Source organism: Protopterus annectens, chromosome 10.part0 (genome assembly GCF_019279795.1).
Source record: "Protopterus annectens isolate FY-2018-M chromosome 10.part0, PAN1.0, whole genome shotgun sequence".
In the NCBI taxonomy this organism is placed as follows: domain Eukaryota; kingdom Metazoa; phylum Chordata; order Ceratodontiformes; family Protopteridae; genus Protopterus; species Protopterus annectens.
In genome coordinates, this window is record NC_056744.1 from 1,449,417,695 (window position 1) to 1,449,443,201 (window position 25,507).

Genomic DNA, 25,507 nt, shown 5'->3' on the forward strand with positions numbered 1-25,507 from the left:
TGTTTCTTTGGCAAGCTTGAGCCCACCACATAAATTCCTTTTGAAGGCATGGAATGAGTGGTATAATTGCTTCCAAGCTGTGGCTGTGTTGAGACCATAAGTTTTTCAGGTACCATTGAAGTTTCCTCATATGCAGCTTTGCACATGGGATTAGTAGGATGCAAGATGCCATGAATCCCAGAGTCTGCAGGACTTTCCTTACAGTTAGCCTGGTGTAAGTTGCCATTTTTCTGAAGTATTGAGACAGTTGCCCTTGCTTGTCTGGCGTGAGGTAGGCCATCTGGGTGGTTGTATCCAAGCTGGCACCCAGGAAAATTATTTGTTGAGAGGGTATTAGTTTTGATTTCTTTTTGTTGACTGTGTATCCCAAGTAGTTCAACAGTTTTATTACAAACGCCAGGTGCTGCAGTAGTATGTCCTTGCTGTCCACTTGGATCAGGCAGTCATCCAGATATGGGTAGATTTGTATCCCTTGTAGTCTGCAGAAGGCGATTACTGATGCCAGGCATTTCGTAAACACTCTGGGCACAGTAGATAAGCCAAAGGGCAATGCAGAGAATTGGTAATGGGTTGAACCTGCAAGAAATCTGAGGTATCTTCTGCAATCTTGTCTGATAGGGACATGCAGGTATGCCTCCTTGAGGTCCAATGTTACCAGCCAAGACTCCTTGCCCAGCATGGGAAGAAGCTGCTGTAATGTGAGCATCTTGAATTTTGGCACCTGTAGATATGTGTTTAGGATGGATAGGTCTAAGATAGGTCTCCAATCTTTGTCTTTCCTTGGTACCAGGAATAGTCTGGAATAAAACCCTTGACCTTGTTCTTTTGCAGGTACCTCTTGAATTGCTTTCATGTCCATGAGAGCTGAAATTTGTTTTTGTGCCTCTGCCCTTTGATTTTGTGGCAGGTTTGGCATGCCTCTCATTTTTGGAAGGGTGTGAAAGTGGAACCTGTAGCCTCTGTCTATAATGTCCAGAATCCATTTGTCTTTTGTAACAATATGCCAATTTTTTGAGAATAACGTCAGTTTTCCGCACAAAGGTGCTGCCATTAAAGCTTTGCTTGGCAGGTGTAGGGGGAAGTCATTGTGTCCGTTTTCTAAAAGACTGAGATATCTTCTCCACCTCTTGGGGTTGGTGCTTGCCACTGCCTGGCTCTGAAAGATCCTTGAGGTTGCCCTCTACCCCTTGGACGCCTGTATCTGCCCCTTTGAGGTCTGTCCGTGGCTGGAAAGGACCAATTTTTTGAAGGCCTTAATAGAGAAGGAGGAAGGCCTGAAGACCCCTTGAGAAATGGCAGGCCTCTCTAAATTCTGAGTTTCCCCGCCAGGAGTGGCGTCGGTATCTGTAGTAGGTATGGGGGCCGAGGAGTCTGCGACCTCGGGTACTGAAGACACAGGTAATGCATTGTCATTGGTACTCAGGGGCTGCGTAGGCGCCTCGCTGAGTACCGGAGAACCGGTAGTCGACCTTAGCGTGGTATCAGTAGGTGGTGCGGACCTCATATGTCGGTCCTTATCTTTGCGGAGTATCCGACGACCTAATATAATAAAATTTTTTGCCAAAAAAGTGAAGGGCGAACTACGCCCGACGCTTAATAGTGTGTTTGTTGAATTTAGCACAAAAACGGCAGGCCGAGACGTTGTGGTCTGGGCCTAAGCAAGGTATACAGTAAGAGTGGAAATCATTATGCGGTATTTGCTTCCCACATGAAATGCAATTATTAACTTTGTCTGACATCGGTCTGAGGCAAGAAAAGTTTCCCCAACGGGGAAGAAGACGTCGGCTGAAATACTTTCGTAAATGTCAGGAGCTGGCCGACCGGCACTTGCGAACTACTTCTGCTTCGGGCACTGCGCGGCAAGAAAGACTGAAGAAAATGGTGTCGGCTGCCTCTTTTATACCCCTGCCGCACTGACGTCAGGGAGGAAGCGACGACAACCGACGCCGGACCTAGACTTTGGAATTCGGCCGACCGAGGACCCGCCTGACGGCAGGATAACCCATCTGTTATGACTGCAGCTGTATGCACGATGAACATCCACTCTCTTTCTGGGCTCCGAGAGTCAGCTCCCACTCGGGTCCGATGAAGGGATCGGAACTGGCGCCGAGACCATGGGATCCGAAGGACCAGTGCGCTCCAACCTGGATGGAGCCAAAGGCACACTGAATCCCTCGGATCCGAAGCTCGGGCCACGGCTCGAGGGCAGGGTCGGATCCGAAGTACAAAGTACTGTCGGCGCCGACCCACCCCCGGCTCCAACGCTGCTTGGCTCCAAACGCTCCGAACCCGGGTAGCGGGTCAGAGATGGAGCAATTGGAGCGAAAAATGGTGCCGAGCTACCACCTGAGGGGGGGGGGGACAAGAGCACTCCCATCTGCAGCTGGGCCTGGATGAATCTTCGCATCATCCGGTCCAAGTCTGCATGAGACATGCTGAACGTTGATCTCGAAGAGGCCACCAAGGCAGGCCTGGAATGCCGCCTCGATGACCTCAATGGAGATCGGGCCTCCTCCTCCTCGGGCCCTGGGGAGAAACAAGGAGATCGGAGCCGAGGAGGAGACCTAGAAGCAGTGGAGGGGGAAGCCCGCTTAGCTGGCGGGGCCGAAGCGGAGGCCTCGGCCCACCACTTGTGGTGCTTCTCCCTCCGTTTTTCCCTCCTAGCCTCCCTGTCCTCCGGCGCTTTAGCGGGAGTTTGAGTCCCGGCCGAAGGAAGGGGGGCAGGAGTGGCAACAACCACAGCCTGTGGTAGTGCCACGGGAGCAGCGGAGGCCGGAGCCGAGTCCGGGGGCAAAAGTCCCACCAGGACCAGCTTCAACCTCCACTCTTTCAGTGCCCTGGGGTTGAACGCTGCACAAATGGTACAGCCTGAGGTGAGGTGTTCAACCCCAAGGCACCTAACGCACCGAGTGTGGCCATCAGACGGGGAGAGCTTATGGCCACACTCGGTACATTTTGAAAAAATGGCTTTTGGGGCCTCAGCCATACTTTAGGTAAAAACAAGTACTACACAACACACAGGCCCCAAAACACAAACACACACACACACACACACACACACACACACACACACACACACACACACACACACACTAACGACCAGCGAAGGGAGGGAAAAAACTATATAAAAAAATATAAAATACAGGGAACCTAACTCTTACACACTTTTTAACGTTAACGATAGGAGAAAGTGGAAGAAAATTACACTTAACTGACAATACTCGCTAAGAGCTCAAAAATCCAGCCATCCACAAGCATGGCAAACTAGATCTGAGGTAATGGAGGGTTGGCAGGGGATTATGGGTGTGGGGAGGAGCTAGGAGCTCAGATCCATTAGCTATGAAACAAGTTGCCGGCTCGGATCTGATATCGGATCCAAGACCCACAGGTTGCTGACAAATGAAGTCCCTACTTCAGATCTATTGTTAAGATGGCTAAAAAGTCAGAGATATATAATTAGTAGATTGTTATTGTGAACTGTTAACAGCATCACCTACATTTGCCTCAGGGTGCTAGAAATGCCTCTAGCTACATTGCTAAAAAACATTTTAAGAGAATATCAGTGTATTTACTACTGAAAATACCAGGGTGGTTAAGTTTCACATCTGCTAGTTCATTACTGCAGAGATTAACAGTATTAAAGGTTTACCTTTCCATGTTAATGGTACTTACACTTGTAATAACAAATATATTGTATATGGCCTTAGGCATCCCTGTGGCCTCACCTTTTTTGGCAAGACTAAAAGACAGCTCACAGTGAAGGTACAGGATCATCAGACATATTGAATGGTAACTTGAAGAGTCCTGTAGCTGCACATGTTTTGGATCATATGGCACTTAAACTTATTTTAACAGGAATTGTTTTGCATCATCTTGTTCCTAATGTTAGGGACTGGCTGGAATATAAATCATCTTTAGAATACAAAGAATTAGCTTTGATTATGAATTTTAAATCTCTGGGCCACAGAGGCCTTAATTTAGGTAGTACTAGAAGGGTCTTTTATGATATGATTTTTTTTTTTAATCTCTGTATGCAACTTTATTAAGTCATATTTTACGTTGCAACATGAGTTGACATATATATTAGTAGAAAAGAAAAAAGAAAAAGGTTTATGTCATTTGATGTGCAGTGTACATATATTGTTCTTCTTTCGGCTTTTCTCGGTTAGGGGTCGCCACAGTGGAACTCCGGTCTGCTAATGATTGGCAGTAGATTTTTGTGGTGCCGAGCTGCCAGCTCAACGCCCAACCTTCAACGAAGGCATGCCCTACGCATGTCTTTTGAACACCACTCGACCGCAGGGACGACATGCAGACTCCACACAGAAGGTGCTCCAGCCAAGAATCGAATGGGAGAACCTCTTGCTGTGAGGCGACAACGCTACCGCTGCACCACCACGACTGCTGTGCATACTGAACAATTTTCATTTGCTCCAGCATTCCTTTACTGTTCAAGTCTTACCTTCTCCCTTAAACTCTCTCCTCCCGAGCATTATTCTGCACAAATTGTTCCCTCAAATTCCATTTGTTTCTATGAAATTTGCTCGTTTCTTTTTTCAAAACATCCCATCTCCGATCCACTTATCCTCTTTACAATATTCAATATTCCTACTATTGCTGATATAGATTTTTTTTAATTTCCATTTTCTAGCAATTGCTTTTTTGGCTGCCAATAGCATTAAACTTAGTAAGATCTTACTATACTTAGGCAATACAGGTGCTATATCCCAGCTCAAAATAATTTCATTAGTTACTACCACTGCTTTCCCAAAATTTCTGTCAATGTACACTGTAGGGAATTTAAAAAAAAAAAAATACTAACTCATTACATTTCTGAAAACAAGTTTCCACAGTTTCTTTTCTCTTGTCCATCACATCTCTAACATTTACCATCTACTCAAGGAAAAATCTTCTTAAGTAAACTTGTGGTATGGAAAAAACTTATGTAAAAAATTCCATTCAAAAATCTTAAACCTTCTAGACTTTGTTGCATACTTGGGAGAACTACAGATCTATTCCTAGTGTTCCTTTGTAATTTGTTTTTCTAATCATTTCCCATCTTCTGTTCAAGACTCACCTACAAACTGCACTAGAGTTGTTCTTTCAGTTAAGCACTTCCCTCTCCCTTTATATTTGTCTATAATCTTTATCAATCCCTTGATATGGAGGGCAATCTCTAACCTGCAGTCCAAACTCCTGTTAGGTCTCACCTTACTCTCTAACCTTGATCTTACAAGTAAATTCCTAGTACCTTGTTAAATTTCAAACCCCTCTTGTCTATTTCCATACCCTTAGTTGCAGACATTCTTTACTGGTAAAATCTCCTTTTTCTATTCCCAAGCAGGCTTAGTTCCTAGAACACTTTCTGCTACATTATACATATATTTTACATGGTTGCTGCTATTCTTTTTTAGGACTTGCATGAAAAATCCAAGCCTCTCTCTCAAACTTCCTTCATTTCAGCATTATCCTGTTCCACTGACTTATAACCTACTACTTGATTTATGAATTATGAGCCTTAGATGCACAGTTTTAAAGTATCCCTTTCAGTTAAGTAACCCCTAAAACCACCTTGCGCTACGGGGAAAATCAACGAAAACAGCTTAACTCTTACCATTTTATCTTCCAAATACAATTCTTTAGTTCTGTTGTCACCCAAAACTTCACCAGCTGATAAGGAGGCTCTACCTGTATATGAAACAAAAGGGTCTAAATACATTTCTGCAGATTGAATCTTGCTATTCATAATCAAGAGCTTCCAGTTTCTAAATATTTGCATTATCTTATATTTAGTCTCTTCCCATATGCCATTAGTTGCCATAACCAAATCCCTTTCAAACCACACACCTAAATATTTCATCGTGTCCCCATCATCATTAGCATTAGTGAATGAATCTATGCATAACTGCTTATTTTACTACTACAGCTTTTGATTTATCTTCATGTAATTTATATCCTGAAAATTCATGAAACTGTCTCAGAATGTTCCACAACACGGAGTTTATCAAGCCCAAAATAACAACTACAAATAAGGCCAACTTTTCTTGATTACCAAACCATTGATATCCTTGAATTTATAAATCCCTTATTTTCTTTGCCAATGGCTCTAAATATAAATAAAGCAAGCAACAGAGAGGTGAAATTATGTCCCTTGTAGGATTCCTCTGTTCAAACCTAGCTTGGCAGAAAGGAGCCATCCCACTTTAATTCTTGCCTCCAACCCTTACATATCCTCCTTGTTAATCCTATTATTGTATAAGGGAATGCATATGCAATTGCTGCCCTACTCAATAAAATCACAACTCAACTTGTCAAATGCTTTCTATGCATACAGCCTCAACAACTAAGTGGAAGATTCTTACACTCCAAGTACCTCTGGATTATCATTGTTTTACTTCTTCTTCTTTTCCCAGTTAGGGGTCACCACAGTGGATCACCTGTCCGCTCATGACTGGCAGTGGAGTTTATGGTGTCGAGTTGCCAGCTCGGCGCCCAACCTTCCACAGAAGGCACGCACATGCATGCACTCACACCTAGGGCCAATTTAGTGTATCCACTCCACCTACAGCATGTCTTTGGGATGGGGGAGGAAACCGGAGGAAATGCATCTGACCACAGGGAGGACATGCATACTCCTCACAGAAGGCACACCAGCCAAGGATCGAACCAGAGAACCTCTTGTTGTGAGGCGGCAATGCTAACTGCTGCACCACCGTGGCTGCCCTAGATTATCATTGTTTTACTAATGTTACCAAATACTTGCCTCCCTTTCACAAAACCAATTTGATCTACATCTAGCAGTTTTGTTAACTTTATCATTCTGTTATCGAATATAGATACAAAATACTTTACAATCATGGTTTAAAACTGAACTGTGCCTATATGAAGTCAGATCTGAAAGGTCTTAATCATCTTTCTGAAAAAGTGCCATCACTGTTTTCTTCCAAGACACTGGGGTACCCCCTTCCAGTTTTAACACTGTTAAGCAAAGCAACAGCTTAACACGCTTCCCTCCTAACTTTAAATTTCCAAAGTTATAACTTCTGTTCCTGGTGACCACACTATTGATTCATTATATGTCACTGTTTTTATTTCATCATTTCCTGTCTTGGCTAATAACTGTTGAGCCTCGTCCTCCATAAACATTCAGCTTTGTGTCTTTTATATTGGTTTCCTAACTTCTCTGCTTTATACGACTTCCAAAATATCTCAAACACCTCCATAGGCTCTTTGGTGGTTGTTTTGCTTATTACAGGATCCAAAAACCTGGCTACAGCTTGCCTAAATCATAATAAAAGTTGCTTCATTTTACAAGAGAAATCAGCTGTTTAAAAGCAGTCTTTCTAAACTCATGCGTACTATTCAAATATTCCTTTTTTTTTCTTTAGCATTCTGCAGTTGCTTCTCCTCCTTTTATGAAATTCCCCTTCTTCTACAAGATGCTAACCTTTGTCAAGCCTTCTAAAAAAAGAAGTTGTGTATCTACCATAACGTTCCATGTTTGTTGTCCTTCATCTCGCCTTCCTTCTTGCTGGTTGGGTTCGGAGCCGATCCTCAGCTCCGACTTGGCTGATTTACTAAAGCTCGACAGCTTTTACTGGCTCGAGGCTACCCCTTACCTCAACATGCCTAGTGGCAAGCTACCCAAATCTCGTTTGTAAGAGCCCACACTAGACATATATAGTAAAAAAAAAAAAAAAAATTCTTTAGATAGGAAGGACAGAGGAAAGAACAATGTATGGTTAACTAACAAGGTATGTCAGCAGGAAACTCAGCCAGTGTAACCAATAAAGGGCTCCTCTCGAACCTAAAAGAAGGGGGATAGAGGGGAGGATGCAAGAAGGAAGGCGAGATGAAGGACAACAAACATGGAATGTTATGGTAGGTACATAACTTCTTTATGTTATGTTGTCCCATATCGCCTTCATTCTTGCTGGCTTGGACCGCGTCCCCAGCTCCTGGTTCTTGGGTGGCTCACTGGAGCAAACTCTTCAGGACCATGAAACCAAAAGATGCCCTGTTCCAGGAGACCACATCCACTTTGTAATGAGAGATAAAGGTATGAGGATTTGCCCATGTTGCTGCTGCACAGATTGAATCTAAAGGTAATTTAGCTTGGAAGGCAACAGAGGTGGCTAAGGCCATGGTTGAATGTCCTTTGGGTCTTCCTGTAAGCATCTCTTTATGCAAACCATATGAATAAGTGATCGTGTCTGACAGCCATTTTAATAATGCCACTTTAGAAATTGGATAACCTTGCTTATTGTCAGCAAAGGACATGAACAACTGTTCTGATTTTCTGAGGTATTTGGTCCTGTGTAAATAAAAACCTGATTGTCTATGAACATCCTATTGGTGTAATCTATACTCTGTCTTGTTGCCATAATTGGGGAAGAACACAGGAAGCTCAATGGACTGATTTAAGTTATATTCAGAACAAACCTTAGGCAAGAAAGAAGGATTGGTCCTTAGAGAGATTCTATCTTTGTAAAAAATGAGATACGGCATGCGAATATACAAAGCATGTAATTCAGAAACCCATCTAGCTGAGGTTATAGCAAACAAAAAGAGGGCTTTCCAAGGCAGAAACTTCAAGGGACAAGATGCTGCTGGTTCAAAGGGGACGGAATCATTACAGCTAAAACCAAGTTTAGGTCGGGGGGGGGGCTCTTACCGGGAGCCGTAAAAGCATTGTACCTCTTAAGAATGCCCTACACAACTTATGGGACATAATGTTTGAACCCAAGTCTCCTACATGAAAATTGGAGATGGCAGCCAGTTGGACGCTAATAGTACCTGCAGCTGCCATTTTTTCAAAGGTTTCGGCCAGAAAGTCAAGAATCTTGTGAACAGGAGCCGTAAAATGATCAATATTATGTCTTTTGGCCCAGTAAGAGAACCTCTTCCATTTGCTAATATAAGTCCTCCTAGTAGTGGGCTTGTGGGAGGACACTAGAATGTGTTGTACAGCAGGGGAAATGTTTGGGAGCGTGGCTAAGACTGCAAGTGGAGTAACCAAGCAGTCAGCTTGAGAGTTTGAAGGGATGGTTGAAGCCCGCCTGACTGATGCATCAGTAGGTCCGGAAATGGGTCCAGTATCCAGGGCTCCAGTTGAAGGTGATGGCAAAGAAACGGAAACCATATTTGATGAGGCCAGTACGGAGCAATGAGGATGAGTTTGCAACCCAATGATTTTGCTTTCTGAAGTACCTTTGGAATGAGATGGAAGGGTGGAAAAGCATACAGCAGTCCCTGAGGCCAATCGTGAACAAGTGCATCCTTGGGTGACTGTCCCGGAGGGGGTACTAGGGCGAAGTATCTGCTGCATTTGTTGTTTAGGGAATTGGCAAAACGATCGCAGCATGATTGGCCCCATTTGTGGCAGTTAGCACAGGGGAGTAAAGCTCCAAGTTGTTAATTAGTGGCTTCCTGTGTCAAGTGTGCAGAGTTTGAATCTTTCCACCTTAATTTACTCTCTGGCCGACACAGACATCCTCCAAAAGGGTCTCACTGAGACAGATACCTAGTGTCAAAACCATGGCCTCAAGCTAAATGACAAAAAGTGCAAAGTCATCCCCTTTGGAAAAAATAAAGTACCCACAAATTACTACATAGGTGGTAGCCCCCTAAATATGGAAAACGAAATAAGGGATCTTGGGACCCAAGTAGATAGTAATCTCTCCTTTGATAATCATATTGCCAAAGTGGTTAGAAAATCTTTCTATGTGGCCCACCTAATCACAAAAGGGTTTGCATCCAGATCAAAAGAGGTCATTGTGCCCCTCTATGCATCACTCATCAGACCCATCACAGAGTACAACGCCCCATTTGGGATGTACCTTACAAGACACCTGCAACAGCTGGAAAGACCACAGAAGTACCTCACCAAGAGGATCAATGGCCTCAAACAGATGCCCTATGCAGCTCGACTGAAGAAACTCAAGCTGTACTCAGTTGCATAACGCCAACTCAGAGGTGATCTCTGCCTGACACACAAGGCCATGTCCAACCCAGAATTGATGGACACGCTCCACCTAAAGAAAACCATATCCCCTCGAGCCACACGCTCTAGGGATCTAAACCTCACCACAACAATAAATAGGATGTGCTGGAGCGATAGATTCCTGTCCCACAGACCTCTCACGCTCTGGAACAAGACTCCAATCTACATTAGGCAGAGCTCCTCACTAACACTCCAAGAGAAAACTTGACGAGTGGATAGGAAACAGGAAGTTTTCCCCGGGGATCACTTCAGTGGCTCTGCTGGACAGAGGCACAGGGAACTAATCTAAGGGGGCAGCGAAAGCCAACATCTTCTGGCTAGGCTTATAAATGCCTTTGGGCAGATAGCCTAGTACCTACCTATGAACCTAAAATCAAGTCCGCAACTTCTTTCTTCAGGGACCACTCGTGAGGCATGAGGATAGCCCTACTGAGCCTGTCCGCTATCACACTGGATTTTCCAGGAATGTGCGTTGCAATCAGAAAACATTGGGAAGACATCATCCATTGCCATACTCGAAGAGCTTCCCAACACAAAGGGGTAAGATCTGGTTCCGCCCTGCTTGTTTATGTACCACACCACTGACATATTGTCTGTCTGGATTGCAATAGTCCATGTAGGTAGAGAGTCCTGAAGTGCTTGCAACGCCAGAAGCACCGCTCTCATCTCTAGAACACTGATGTGCAGATGGTACTTGTGAGGTTGCCACGTCCCTTGGACAATCTGTCCCAGATAATGCCCCCCCCCCCAATCTGGGAAGCGTCCATGGTAACTGTGGGTACCGGACGCGGGTCTAGAAAGGGTATGCCCAGAGTCACCTGGGGGGAGACCAGCCACCATAGTAGGTCCTTTTTGCAAGATTCCATGATCAAGATCATGTGTGACATTGGCAATTCCTGGAAAGACCATTGAGTGAATAGAAGCCACTGTAAACTCTAGTGTAGTAGCTGCAGCCATTGAGCCCAGTACTTGCAAGACTTGTCTTGCCTGAAATCTCATCTTGTTTATGAGAAAGGAAACTTGTTGATGAATGGTTGACACCCTGTCTAGAGGCAGTTTTACTATCATGCTTCCTGTATCTAAGTCTGTCCCCTATAAAGGTAATAAGCTGACAAGGTGACAAGGCAGACTTTCTGTAGTTTACTGTGATGCCTAACTGGGAACAAGTTTGGACTGTGTAGTCCCATGCCTTGATTAGTTGATGCTCGGTTGTAGCAGTGAGAAGCCAGTCATCTAGATATGGAAACATCTGGAATCCTAGATGCCTCAGGTGAGCCGTGACTACTGCCATACACTTGGTACACACCCTGGGGGCTGTGGTGAGACCAAAGGGCAGGGCCCTGAACTGATAATGATTGGCTCCCAGCCAGAAGCGTAGGAATCTCCTGGATTGTCTGTCCATTTTTTATATGGTAGTACGCATCCTGGAGATCTGTGGAGCACATCCAATTGTCCTGACCCAAGAAGGGAAGAATGGACTGCAGTGTCACCATTCGGAACTTTGTCTTTTTTACCGATTGGTTTAGCTTGCTGAGATTCAAGATTGGTCTCCAGTCCCCTTGTCTTCTTTGGAACTAAAAAGAACCTTGAGTAATTTCCAGATCTGATTTGGTCTGCTGGAACTTCCTGGATGGCTCTTTTTTCTAGCAATCTTTGAACCTCTAGGACTGCATGATCCTGAAGACTGGGTGGAACATCTGGGATAGAATATTTGTCTTTTGAGAGGGACTGAGTAAAAGGAATTTTGTAACCCCTGGATATTATCAACAGTATCCATGTTTCCGTCATGACAGATTGCCAGGCTGCTGGGTACAGTGATAGGGTGCCCTCGACTGCCCCCCAGCCGGGCCTCCCTTCAGGAGTGCTGGAAGGGTCTAGCAGAGAAGGTATCTGTCGCCCTGCTGTTGCGGACCTCCTCTGCCGTGAGGGCGGTGTCTTCCATTACTGTTTCCCCCTCTGCCTCTGGGGGAAAAATCACCACGTGTGTCAGGCAAATATCCCAGGGATTTTAAGAACCACAATTTCCCACTCTTCTGACCCTTGGGACAGGGTCTAGATGGAGTGGAAAAATGGACTCCTACGGCAGAGAGAGTCTTGCCATACTGTTCATACCTGGCAAGAGTCTCTTTTATCTGAGGCCCAAACAAGGATGAGCCATCAAAGGGGGTGTTTGTAAATGAGGACTTAAAGGGTTCCGCAAACTGACAAAGACGCATCCAAGAATGTCTGTGTAAGGCTACTCCGGTACCTGCTGCCCTACTCGCTCCATCTGCTGCATAAGAAATGAGCCTCATGGAGGAGTTTACCACAGAGGTCAAGATCGCAAGCTGGGAAGCTGCCCTGTTCATAATTCCCTCAGCTGTAGATCTTGTAGGGTATCTCCTAGCTCCTTCAGGAGATCCCTCTGAAGTCGTGTGAAATGTGACAAGTAATTCAGCGATCTGAGAGTAAAGGTCGCTGAAGAAAAAAACATGCTTCCCATACCTGTCCATCGTACGAGACTCTCTGTTCAGGGGATGGACAGATGAAGTTTCCGCAAGTTCCTTCTTGGTGGCTGCTTCCACCACCATGGCATCAACAGGGACTCCCCTAGAGAGGAAAGACTTATCTTCAGGAGCCGTAATAAATTTGTTAGGTCTCCTTGGATCGGGTTTCCATGGTCTCTGGAGCACTCCATGCCTTTCGATTCACTACTGACAAAAGTGGGTCGAAAGGCGGAGACACTCAAGAGGTGGAGGGTCGGGAACCAAATGCGTCCAGGTATACGGACTCGTCTTCAGAAGGGGCTAGGGACTTCCAGCCACCCCTCTGTATGAGGACTTCTAAGATGTCTGAAAAACAGACATCCTTAGAGGGGGACTGTGAGGACCCTTCCAACTCATCCAAGTCCGTATCTGAAGTGACAGACTCAGGGGAGTCTAGATGCTTCCTCTTGCATTTCTTCTTCTGAAGGACCTCCTCTGAATGTCCAAGGGAGGTTTCGGAAGAAGTGGGGTCACCCAGTGGGGCATCCTGGGGCACAGGTACCCTATGCTTGGCAGGAGGAGGGACAAAGGCCAGCACAGGCACCGAGGGGGAAGGAGCCAATGGAGCTGAGGGTGGAGCAGTCTCAGGAGACAGCACGCTCTTCATCACCTCGAAAGCACCACTGTCCCAAGTCGAAGGAGCGGAGCTCACCTGCGCCAAAGCTCCGAGAGGGAGAGCAGGGTCGGACAAGGGTCCGATGCCACTTCCCCCCACCAGAGCTGTCAAGAGAGCTTTGGCACCCAGACCCCTCTACGGACTGAAACATCGAGGAGATCGGAGCGGTTGTCCAAACCGATAAGGGAGAAGAAACCAGAGCCAACAGTTCCACCACCACAACTTCCATGCACTCCAGCTCTGAGCTCAAGAGAGTCGGAGGAAGAATGGATGGAGAAGCTGGGAGGGCCGATGGAGTCAAATCCTTATGGGCTGGACTCGAGAGTAATTTAGCAAGTGCCTGTGACTTGAGGAGCCTGTTGACCACTCTCTCCACGTCATGATCCGAAAGTCTGGAGGACCGAGAGGAGTGTGAAGAGGACCGGTGACTGCCTGCTCCAGGTTGCAGCAGTGGAGATTGTGGAGCAGAGTGGACCGGCTCCAAAGAGGGAGACCTTGATCTCTTATGGATCCGGACCGGCTCAGAGGACACAGATGGAGCCACCGGAGACTTAGCTTTGTCAGAGCCAAAGGCTTCTCAGTAAGTTTTGTCTGTTCCGAGGTTGGAACTGATGGCTTGGAGTGTTTCTCAGACACTTTGGCTGGTTGAGGACCCTGAGAGTTCTTCAGGAGGCCACGTAAGATAAGCTTATTTTTTCTTTCCTGCAGGACTCTGAAAATGAAAGCATGACAGATGGAGCAAGAGTCCTGCAGGTGAACAACCCCTAAACAAACGCAACTTGTGTGCCTGTCCGTAAGGGACATTTTCTGGAAACACGAGTCGCCTTTTTTAAACGCAGAGGGTTTAGACTCTTTAGACATAACTAGGAGTAGTCAGGAAAAAATGTTTCCACAGAGAAAAAACTATCACTCTCAGCCTACACCAAGCAGAAATAAACAGGCTGATAACCACAAAGGAAAAAAAAACTTTTAAAACTTTTTTTTTATTTTTAAAAAGGAAGGAAGGAAAGGGGGAGAGCCTCTAACTTAAACGGCAACTCCCCCAATGGGAGAGCCTCTAACTAAAATGGTAATCCCAGAGAAAGGGTGAAGAAAGGGAAGAACCCTCTAACTTAAACGGGCTCTAAGGGGAAAGGAGGCCTGAAAGAGAAAACGACCACCAAAAACACCACAAAGAGCAGAGAAAAGGGGTCATTAGACTAATGAAGAAAGATACACGCTCTAACGAGTCAATATAATCAGTTAAATACCAAAAAAGTTGCAAGTAACTATAAAACACAAAGTACTTAGCCTGAGCCAGTATGGAGCAATCTTGACGCTGCAAGCGGCAAACAAGATGTGGGCAGCTGCCGCTAGGCATGTTGGGATAAGGGGTACCCTCGAGACAGTAAAAGCTCTCAAACTTTAGTAAATTGTCTGAGTCAGAGCCAAGGATCGGCTCCGAACCCAAGCAGCAAGAACTAAAGTGAGTTGGAGCAACATAACATTACATCTTTCTCCATCATTCCAACCATGCATTTAAAGTCCATTTTCATCTTTTACAGGTATTCTGGAGGTCTTATAAAAACAAATAAATAAATACAAATGGTCAAATGAAATACAATTTTATCTAATCCAGCACTGATTACTGATTACTAGGACAGTAGCAATGCAGTAACATGTCTCTTCTTTCAGTGCAATACATGCAAATTCATAAACTAACCATAGTGCAATACTCTAATGTTCACAGTGCAATACTCAATTTCTGTGCAAGGATCAATGCAATGTCTTAACCAAGTACCTGTGCAATACTAAAGTCTCATGCAAGTAAGTGTTTAGTTCAAAAAGTGTTAAAATGTGTTTCTAATTATGTGCAATATTAGTCTGTCTACCTGCATGTCTGTGATGCAACAGCCAGGTGTTACATGTGTAAATGTCTGTGAAAACAGTCTATATGTTGACTGCACATTGAGTCTGGAGATAGGAATTTCATTCAGTTTTTGTACTTGTGTGATTTCTGAATGACAATAAAGTTTACTTTGACTGATACTGTGTACCTCTGATCACACATACACAGTCTGAGTTTCTGTTTCAGAATTCACATATTTCATATCAAATATTCTCATACATTTCTTCAGAAATATACCCTTGCATTCCATTCTCTCTTCAAGGTCTCCCCGATACATACCCTCTATTATAAACCTGGTTCCAATATCCACCAGTAAAATACAATTCCCTTGTGAAAGCTTGTTATTTATCATAAAATTCTTTTAAGTTCCACTACAGCAGTAGTTTTTGTGAAACATGAATACATGCCAGGATATTAGTCCCCTGCAGATATAACCCCTTAAAGTCACAAGCCTACCATTATTATATCATTTCCTCGTCTTCTACCACAACTGCAGCCCTGCTTGCATTCAATATTTTCCTCTGTCCCCTATACTCTGCTGAATGTTCACCAATATTCCTTTCTTTGTCAAACTCACATGCTCATTACTATTCAAATACTTCTCCTGTATGATTACAATTTGCACACTAAGCTTCCTAGTATAATTCAATGCTGTTTTGTTTCTATACTTGTAAGACCATTTACAATCCAAATTAATATAAAGCAGACATTCTGATAAAAAAATATTACTCCCATATATTATACATGACAGTTCTTGGAGTATATGTCACTGTCTTGTAACTTACATGCTTCAGGCTGATATTGTACGTTGTTGCTCCTCATCATCTCTTTTTGAGCCCATGTCACATTCTGCCAGACTTTTGGGTTTAATAAAAAACTCAAAAACAATAAATATATTAGGCACCAGAAAACCAAAAGGGTTGTTGCCAAACTTAGGAAGCCTATAAACAAAAAGATGCAATTCACTACTCAAAAAATTAAAACCTACTACCCTAGCCGCAGACCTTCTCCCAGCCGAATATTTACAAAAAGCTGCTGATACCATAGCGCAACCCTGTTTCCATTCTAATTAATCTGTCCATATAAGAAGCCTCATTCCCCTCTATCTGGAAAATATCTCGTGTCGTACCCCTCCATAAGGATGGTAACTCTACTGAGTTATCCAATTATAGACCCACAGCCATCTTATCACCCCTGGCAAAAATAATGGAAAAATGCGTCCAAAAACAACTCCTGAACTTTCTAACCCAAAACAACCTACTGGCTAACTCCCAGCATGGTTTCAGACCATATCATAGTACCACCACAACTCTCCTTACCTTCTCTAATGCAATAAACGATAACAGGAACAACAACAAGCTAATTTCAGCCCTTTTCTTGGACCTGTCAAAGGCTTTTGACATGGTTAACCACCATCTTCTCATCAACGCCCTGGCAACAATGTCCCTAGGTAATCACCCTCTCTGATGGTTTGAATCCTACCTGCACAACAGGCAACAATCCATCTTATGGAGAAATCCTACCCAACACTTCAGGTGTCCCACAGGGGTCTATCTTGGGACGACTTCTGTTTTCCATTTTTATCAATGACCCCACATTGTAATTCCTGAAGCCATCTGAACTCAATATGTAGATGACTCAACATTGATCTGCACTGCCACCTCGCAAACAGAACTGCTATCAATAACTCAGAGTACTTTCAACCTAGTAGAGAACTGGCTTGCCACTCACTGTCTGATTCTCAACCCTAATAAAATAAAGCTCCTACTTTTCACCCCCACTCAAAGATCCACAGCGTTACCTCTCTCCATTAAGGCTAATAATGGTACCATTATCTCTCCAGATGCCCATACAAAACTACTAGGAGTTATTATAGAAAAAGTACAGTTTTGTACCTACCATAAATGTAGATGTCCGAACAGGAATGCATCTGCAGTCATAACAAATGGGTTGTCCTGTCATCAGGCAGCCCCGGGGGGAGATTCAACATCTTTTCCCCTTTCAGTACACAAATGAGAAACCTTTTTTCCATTTTCCCATAGTTTTTCTTCTGTTGAAGTCTGGCCTCAAGGATATATAATGGTCTACCCTTTGGGATAAATCTGGGTTAGTTGTTTTTATGTATGTTCCAGGCAGCTCAGCAGCAGAGTTTTCAGTTTTGGATGCAGGGGTTTGTAGCCGCTCTGGAGTTAACAAAGGATCAGATCAGGTCCATATTTTCTTTCCCCCCTCGGTGCTTTCTCAGTAATGGGTTAACAAATTATCTCTGGGCCAGTCTGAGCTACTGGTGAATCCTCCTGGATCGCTCTCTTTGATTCAAGCACACCCCTTGAAATCAAAAGGAAGAGGTGGGCAATATATGCTGTCAGGCCTTTTTCCTCCAAGAGAGAGTCCAGCAACCTGCAAAGTGTGTGGGTGAGTGTGAGTGATGTTTTTTTTTCCCAAAACAAAAATTGCTTGTAACAATGTTGTGTGTCTCAGAGATTCCATATATCCCAGTGCAACCGCATCATAGAGGTATGGAATGAGCGCCTCCTGTTCTGTTTGTTGATGTACTACTTGTGTGTCCTGGTGTTGTGTGTTTGTTGTCTGCCCTTCTTGGAGGAATGGTCTGATTGCTAGGATTGCTAGTTTTTTTTCTGCTTTTTTTTTATGTGCAGGTGCAGCTGGAGTCCATGCACTAAATGCTCTTGTCCTGTATAGCATGGGCCCCCCAACCGAGGTCTGAGGCGTCTGCCTTTGGCTTTTGGCTTGGCTGAATGCTGTGAAAGGCAAAACTGGTTTGACTGGCATGCCTGGACCCACCATATAGAGGTCTTCCTTCATTTCCATAGGATACCTGTTCATTTTCGGGTTTCTAAGCTGTGCCTGTGTTGAGACCATAAATTCTTCAGGTACCACTCATGCTTTCTCTCATAGCATCTGGCATTTGGACCAGGATGATGGGGATGGATGCCAGCCTGATGTACTTTCCTTTGCTGTTAGTTTGTTGTGCCTTGCTGTGTTCCTGCCAGTTGCCAAAAAGTGTTTTCTGCTTTTTTTACTGTGTCCAATTCTGCACCTAAGTAAATTCTGCTTGGGATGGTATCAGTCTTGACTTCTTTATATTCTTCTTTTCTTTATGATCAGTCTTATGACTGGGGCTTGCAGTAAACAAATGACTCTTTGTGAGTTGTAAAAATGTTGTTTTTGTTCTGTGTCTGTATGCTTGTATTTGGTGTCCGTATACTTGCATGGATTGAAGATGGCAGGCATTTGATTAACCACCTGCGATAGTAGCATTTCTGAAGCACTCAGGGCTGCGTAAAACACTCTACAGCTGATGCTTGATAATGCTCTGATCCTGCAAATTATCTGAAATTGGACTAGAACTGCAGGTATCTTCTGATGCTTGGTCGCCAGCCAATATTGAGATCTAGTCCTTGGAAGAAGTGAGTCACTTCCAGCCATGGAGCTTTTTGGGTAGGGTCAGCATTTGCTGTAGGAAAGGCATTTTGAAATTTTAGCCCAATGATGAATAGGTTTAAAGCGGACAGGTCGGTAATAGGCCTCCCCTTTTTCCTTTTTCTTTGTACCTTCAATAGTCTGAGGTAAACACCCCTTTCTATTTGGCTATTTGTTTTAGAGCTTCTGTCTTTTGATTTGGTGGCAGGTTTGGCATTCCTCTTTTCCTGGTAAAGAATTTGGTGGCAGGTTCCTGTAGCCTTTATGGTTAAAAGTCAACCTGTGGCTCTTGTGATAGTGGTCTTTTTTTTTTGAAATCCACTTGTACTTGTGAGAAGGAGGGTGCTGCTATTTGCTGTTCCCTGGTAGAAGCTGCTGCTAAGCCACTTCCCTGTGAGGTGCAGTGGTAGTTGCCTGTAGGCACTTTCTCTGGATTGATTTCTGCCTCTTGAATGCCTTTCCCTGCTTCTCTCTTTTTAGAGGAGTGGAAAAGGACCAATTTTTAGGCCAGTTCCAGTTAAACCTTGGAGGCTGAACCTGAACCTGTAAGAAATCTTTGTTTACAGATACAGATTTCTCTTCCATTTTCTTCTTCTCCTGCTGAGCAACCAAATAAACTGACCCCTTATCCATAGGCATCTATAAGTTTTCTTTATCCATTTGTGCCAAGACCTGTTCTTTGCTTCCCTCTTTCTTTCTTTCAACATCTTTCCTTAACTGTGTATCAGTCGAAGCCTCAGCAGTCAGCTCTGATGCATCATAGCCTTTATTTAACCTTAGCTTATGGTTACGCTTATAAACCATGCCTGCATTTCTAGAACATATTAAAGAATCATCAGAGGACAGTTTCTAGTTAGTTTTTAACTGACAAAGCATAAACTAACTGATCATATGAAACTGACAGTTCAATGCCATAGCAGAGAGCTAGCAGAGGTGTATACTTTTTACCCCATCTCTATACCCCCCTTCCCCTCAGGAAGGGTTCAGAATTTTAGGGAAGGGAACTGGTTTGCCTTGATGCCCTGTGAGATAGTCTATAGTAAGAATCTGGGAGTGTCATATAACCCTGTAGTGATGTCCGGGGACCTGGTAGAACCCAGACTCCATAGCAGGCTGAGGGCTTAAGGATAAGGAGCAGGAGCAGTGCATCTAAATGCATCATCTAAATCTAAGGAAACTGGAAAAGTATAAGGTAGCCTATGTGGTAAAGAAAGGTCAAAAGGAGCCTCTGCATGGTCTGTTTGTCTCTGTCTCATCATGAAGAAATCTCATCTGAGGACACTGGCTCAGGCTCTGCTTCTCTTCTCTTCTGGAGGAGGGTGAGAGGCCATGTCTCTGGTGGAGTGGAGATCCTGAGTTCTGCTTGAGCCCACGCAGCAAGAAAGACTAAGGAAAATGGCGCCGGGCTGGGCCTATACCTGCCTAAGAACTGCAGCTATGACGCCGGGTGAAGTGTGCTGTGAAGGCCACTTTGCCGCCAGACCCGAATCAAGACGACCCTGATGACAGGACAACCAGGACATTATGACTGCAGATGCCATTTTGCAGAGGACATCAATCTTAAGTTTGATGTGCACATCAACAAAACAATCAAAACCATTAACAGAAAACTGGGCTCACTTTATAGGATAAAGCCATTCCTTACCATATATGCTAGGACCTCCATTGCCCACTCCCATCTACTCTCTCCACACCACTATGCTTCCCCTTTACTGGCCAACCTAAATAAATCTGATCTTGCTAAACTCTCAAGCTGCTATAATAACATAGCTAGATTTGCAACTGGTCTACCCTATAGAAGCAATCATTGTAAAAATCTCAATTATCTCGGATGGCTAGAGCTACCCTGGCAGACTCAGTATAATCAACTCACTGTTGCTCACAAAGCACTTAACCAACCAGATAATACACCTGTCCTGAAAAACATCATCTACCCCCACTCCAACTCCAGATCACTCCAGTCATCTAACAGACTATTACTGCAAACCATCAAATCCAACAACTCAGCTGGTGACTCCCTGTTCACCAACTCTGCTGGCAAAATTTGGAATTCCCTTCCTGCTAACATTACCCTGGATACCACCCTATCTCAATTCAAAATAGCTCTCAAGGGGTATTTCAAGTCTCAATGGATATGTCCCTGCTCCAAGCCTGACTAAATCTTTATGCATACTGGTGTATCTATCCTATGTCTGTAAGTGCTACTCAAATATCTTTGTTAAGCCAGTTTAGAAGATTGTTAGACTGTACAAATTTAAATGTACTAGAATAAGTAGTATATTTCCATAAATTTAACTAGAATGCAAAATGTCTTATATTTGTATTATGTTATGATTACTCCTGTTCGACATGACATTGTAATGATTGCATATGTATACCTTTGGAGCTTTTCTCGCCGGGCCTCTGCTGAAAATGGACATGTATCCAGTTGGACTATCCCAGTCAACAAATGTAAAATAAAATAAAATAAATAAATGTCCAGAGATACTGCAGAGGTACAAGAGATACTTTGCTAATTTTATGAAAATGTGTATAAAGCAGAGAAATATGAAAATCAAGAAATAACATAAATGGATGCTTTTATGGAAGAAATGAGTATGCCAAGGTTAGAGGTAGATGATCTCAAAAATTAACAGCTAAGATAGGAGGAGATGAGATAAAAATGGTGATGTATAATCAATCTGCAGGAAAGTGTCCAGGAACAGATGGTATTCCTGTAGAAGTTTGGAAGTTAGGAGGAGGAAAAAGTGAGAAAGATCTGGAAGGTTTTAACAGTATTTTAAAATGAGGCGAAGCACAAACATCTTCGAAGAAAGCTGGGGTGGCTGTAATACCTAAAGACTGTAAAGACTCATCAGACCCAGCTTCATAACAGAGCCATTTCAATTTTAAACCATGATTACAAAGTGTTTATGTCTATACAAGTTAAAAGAATGGCAAATGTTTCCTCGAAATTGATAGACATGGATCAATGTGGTTTTACCCAGGGGAGGCAAACATTTGGCAACATAATTAGAAGAAGGGTGTTCCAGAGGGAAGTAGAATGAAACAAAGTACTGCTGTTGTATGTATGTATGTATGTATACACATATATAAGGAATCTAATAACCAATTAAAGACAAAGGTAACTCATCATTCTTCCCTTAAAGGGATATTTCCCATAAAAAACACAAGTTTGTACCCAGTACATTAATAAAAATAAAAAAAAACAATTCAAATTCAATTTATATATTTAAAAATAATATGTTTCCATACGTAAAATGCACATATTAAAAGCTAGTAAATATTCTGTTTGGCTGAGGTAAACCATATTAACATGTATAAAAAACATATTACAAGATGTATGGTACCATATTACTAAATAAACATATATAAAGGCAGTTTATACAGTATTTTTAGTATTATAGCTCATAGCCACAAAATAAAAGACTGTGCCCAGGATGCAAATACTGTGATGCTGAGAAGTTTACATTTAAATGTTGTTCTCATTAACTGTTAGTAATAAAGCATTTTCTAATTTCATTTACACTGTCTTACTACTGCACCCCTTTCTAAGTGGTCAAACTATACCAAATAATGATCATTAACAGTCATGTCTCAGCCTGTTGGCTAAGATGAAGTGTAGTGAACAGAAAATGTGAGACAATACCCAGTGTGTCAGATGTTCATAAGATCAAAGGACATTACTAAGCTATTGGCCCTGAGGCCCTTCCAAGTCTAGCCATGAATTTTACCTATGTTCCAACAAGTCAGCACCCTATGCCACTGTCCAGCAGGGTCATAGGTGGAATCCCAGGGGTGTAATTTCTGTTCCCCATCTAGTTATCCAGGTTGCGCTTAAAAAGGTTTAATGAGGTACTCTGCTTTACGTAGAGAGGGAGTCTATTCCACAAAAGGGGGAGTCTCTGGGACACAAATCTGTCCTGCCAACAAGTCCTACAGATGCCACAAATGAGGTTGAGGTCTCGCGTGTGGGTTACTCAAGTGGAGCTTGACTTGGTTGTTGGTCAATCTAGTATAAACCCTGCTCAGAAGTTTTTGCTTTGCAAGTTAGCTAAAAAGGCAACATTTCTGACTTTACTCATGGTCCCTGTCTATGGCATTCCTTTTTGAATGATCTGAAAATGCACCACAATAACACCCAGAGAGTAGATCCATAGCACACTGGAGACACCTCAGCAAACAACCAAAGTGGATAATGAAGCATTCAAAGGGAGTAAAGTTAACCTTTACGTGCCAGCAGTACAACAGCTCATGTCCAACCAGCACCAATACTTCCCAAACAAAATTAAACAGAGACACTACTACCATCAAGCAGGGTGGAATAATGTTAAAATAGGTTCTAATAAGAAACAGAAATGGTTTCCAGTTACAAAAATTAATTACACTCAATTACTATAAATATATCACAACCGTCTTTTATTTACCTGCCATAACCATTAGGAAAAGTGAGAATATAGTGCTCATCATAATCCAGGCATGACACACATCCTGCAAAACATAAAAAAAAAAATAATTACTCCAATGTCATGTGTGAAGTCAAACAATAAAATTCAGTTGTACATAAGATATTAACCAAAAATGAAGCAAAAAAAATTACATGCTTTTACATACCTTAACGTCTACATTCTGTACTGGATTGCTGCCACAGGAGATGAGATACTGATAATATCTCACCTCTTGTTACACAACCAAAGTGCAAGAACAAATTTACATTACCACAGAAAAGAGGGTAGAAGAAATCAGGTGCCCATTTGGAAGCTTGTGTACCTTACACTGAGGAGGTGAAATATCTATACTGCCACTAAGCAGCAGCCAACTAGTACTGCAGATACATAGTAATACAACATTAATTCATGAGGACAGAATAGCTTATAAATCTGGAACACAACCATCAGCTAAAACACTCATGACTGAGAAGCAAATAAAAGTGGAAAAGTAGGAGACCAAGCTCAGTGCGGTATCATGTCCAGCCCAACTACCACATATGAAAGGAAGAAATGTGTGTTTTTGGAGCAAATAAAAACAGATGTCATCCACATTCCAAACTTTGGTGGTGTAATATTTTAAAAACACATACCACCTTTCCTGCAAAAAAAGAGGCAACAATTCAGACAAGGACAACTGTGATCAGGGGAAAAATGTCTGTATAAAAGTGTACAAAAATTATAATATTTTTTGTGGTACTGATACAAAAAATATTGCCTCTACAGTCATGCTAATACCTGTACAGAAAGAAAAAAAATGCATCTTACCTTGTCCTATATTATGGACTCCAATAGACATCCCTAGGAACTTTGACTTTGTCCATATGTGAGCATTAAACTGAATTCTCTTGCAATAACATTCTGCATAGAAGGCTGAAACTACAAGAAAAAATACTGATCAGCTTTTAGAATGCAATGTTTACAATGTGGATTTTAAAAGATTACTTGGCTATCAAATAATTTGTTAAGTTTCCGATGACAGTACACATCAACATTAGGAGACAAACTAAGGCCAGCTCCACTGGTGTAAAGGGATAAAGCGGTGACTATGAACCAGACAAATGGAGTTCAAATACTGGATTACACATGCTGGTGTTCATGGGGGTAGGGACACTTGAGGCTTAAATCTGCTATCATCACTTTGAGGTGGTGATGGGGGTATGTGTCCATGGGCACAATTTCTTTGTAACCATCCCTGCTGGAAACCAGGGATGACATGGGGATACTTGCCTAAAAGGAGAGCACATCCATCTGCTTATGACATGTACACTGTAATGGCATGATGCCAACCACCTAGGGAGTCAGAGCTCCAAAGATAAAAGAACAGATTCTGCAAGCATGACAGCATCACTACTCCTGGTACAACTGAGCATCACTCACAGGCAATAAATGTGCCATGCAGCTCTCATCCTGGAAGAATGAATGAGTCAATAAGGTTGATGGTCAGAGGACAGATGCACAAAAAAAATTAAATATGATAATTCTTGTACTCTGTAGAGTGAATATTAGATCACATTAGGTAAAAAGGACTAGTGTGGAATGAGAATCATTGTAAAGTCTTCTTTCACTACAGCCCCACTTAGTCTTCATAAAGTATATGAACCATTCAATTCAAAAAGCAGACATGCAGGATGACTACATGAATGAGATATAAATTTCAATCAGCAAATGACTATGTAATTGTTCAGCATGACATAACAGAAGAATAGTCTCGCTAGAGAGAAAAAGAGATGAAGATTAATGTACATCTTCAAACAAGTCAGACTTGCATATGAATATCTGTATTCCACAGCTCTGTCCTCCAAATACTGGCTGTATTATTTTCTTTGTATTTAAAAGCATTGTATCTCCAAAATGGTTTACAGTTTATTCTAAGAAATAATCCCACATAATAATCAACAGAACAGTGAAATGAGCTACCATCTTCCGTGGAAAAAATGAAACTATGGCATGTGCCTAATGAAAATATATAGGTTTATTACTTCCAATTCAAAGACAACTCAGAAAAAAAATATCTTATGCTATAATGTACTAAGTGTACAGAGAGGTTGGTTGGTAACTTTAGACGTAGAGTCTCTATTTACAGTGATTCCCAATGCCTGGGGCATAGAGAATATTAGAGAGCTACTACATGCAAGGAATGTTCAAGCAAGTAAGGTTAGACTAATTTGTGCATTGTTAGAAATTATTCTAGAGAACAATGTTTTCATGTTTGGTGATGAACACTTTATACAGAAGTTTGGTGTAGCTATGGGTACTGCCTGTGCCAATAGCTATGCCAACCTTGCTTTTGTGCATTGGGAAACTACCTATGTTTTGGCTAATAATGCGTTTGCTAAATCTATCGTATGGTATAAACGATTTTTGTATGATATTTTTTTGTTATGGCACGATACCGAGGAACGCCTAAAGGAGTTTCTGGTATACATTAATAATATCACTCCGTTTCTGAACTTTACCTACAAGTACTCTGATAGAGTGATTGAATTTCTTGATGTGAAGATTACTAGAGATGCCCCTAGTCTGGTCTTGACTACACTTTTT

General features: G+C 42.7%; 1 protein-coding gene across 6 annotated transcripts in view; it reads right to left on the reverse strand.

Annotated features, from left to right (window-relative positions):
• Positions 1-25,507, reverse strand: part of OSBPL9 (oxysterol binding protein like 9) — a 2,070,592-nt gene that overhangs the window by 228,062 nt on the left and 1,817,023 nt on the right. For all 6 annotated transcript variants that reach the window (XM_044086075.1, XM_044086074.1, XM_044086077.1 and 3 more), the window contains 2 exons: positions 23,732-23,842; positions 22,904-22,967 (listed from right to left, as the gene is read on the reverse strand). In XM_044086075.1, the coding sequence (XP_043942010.1) occupies positions 22,904-22,967; positions 23,732-23,842 (175 nt within the window). The remainder of the gene's footprint in view (positions 1-22,903; positions 22,968-23,731; positions 23,843-25,507) is intronic.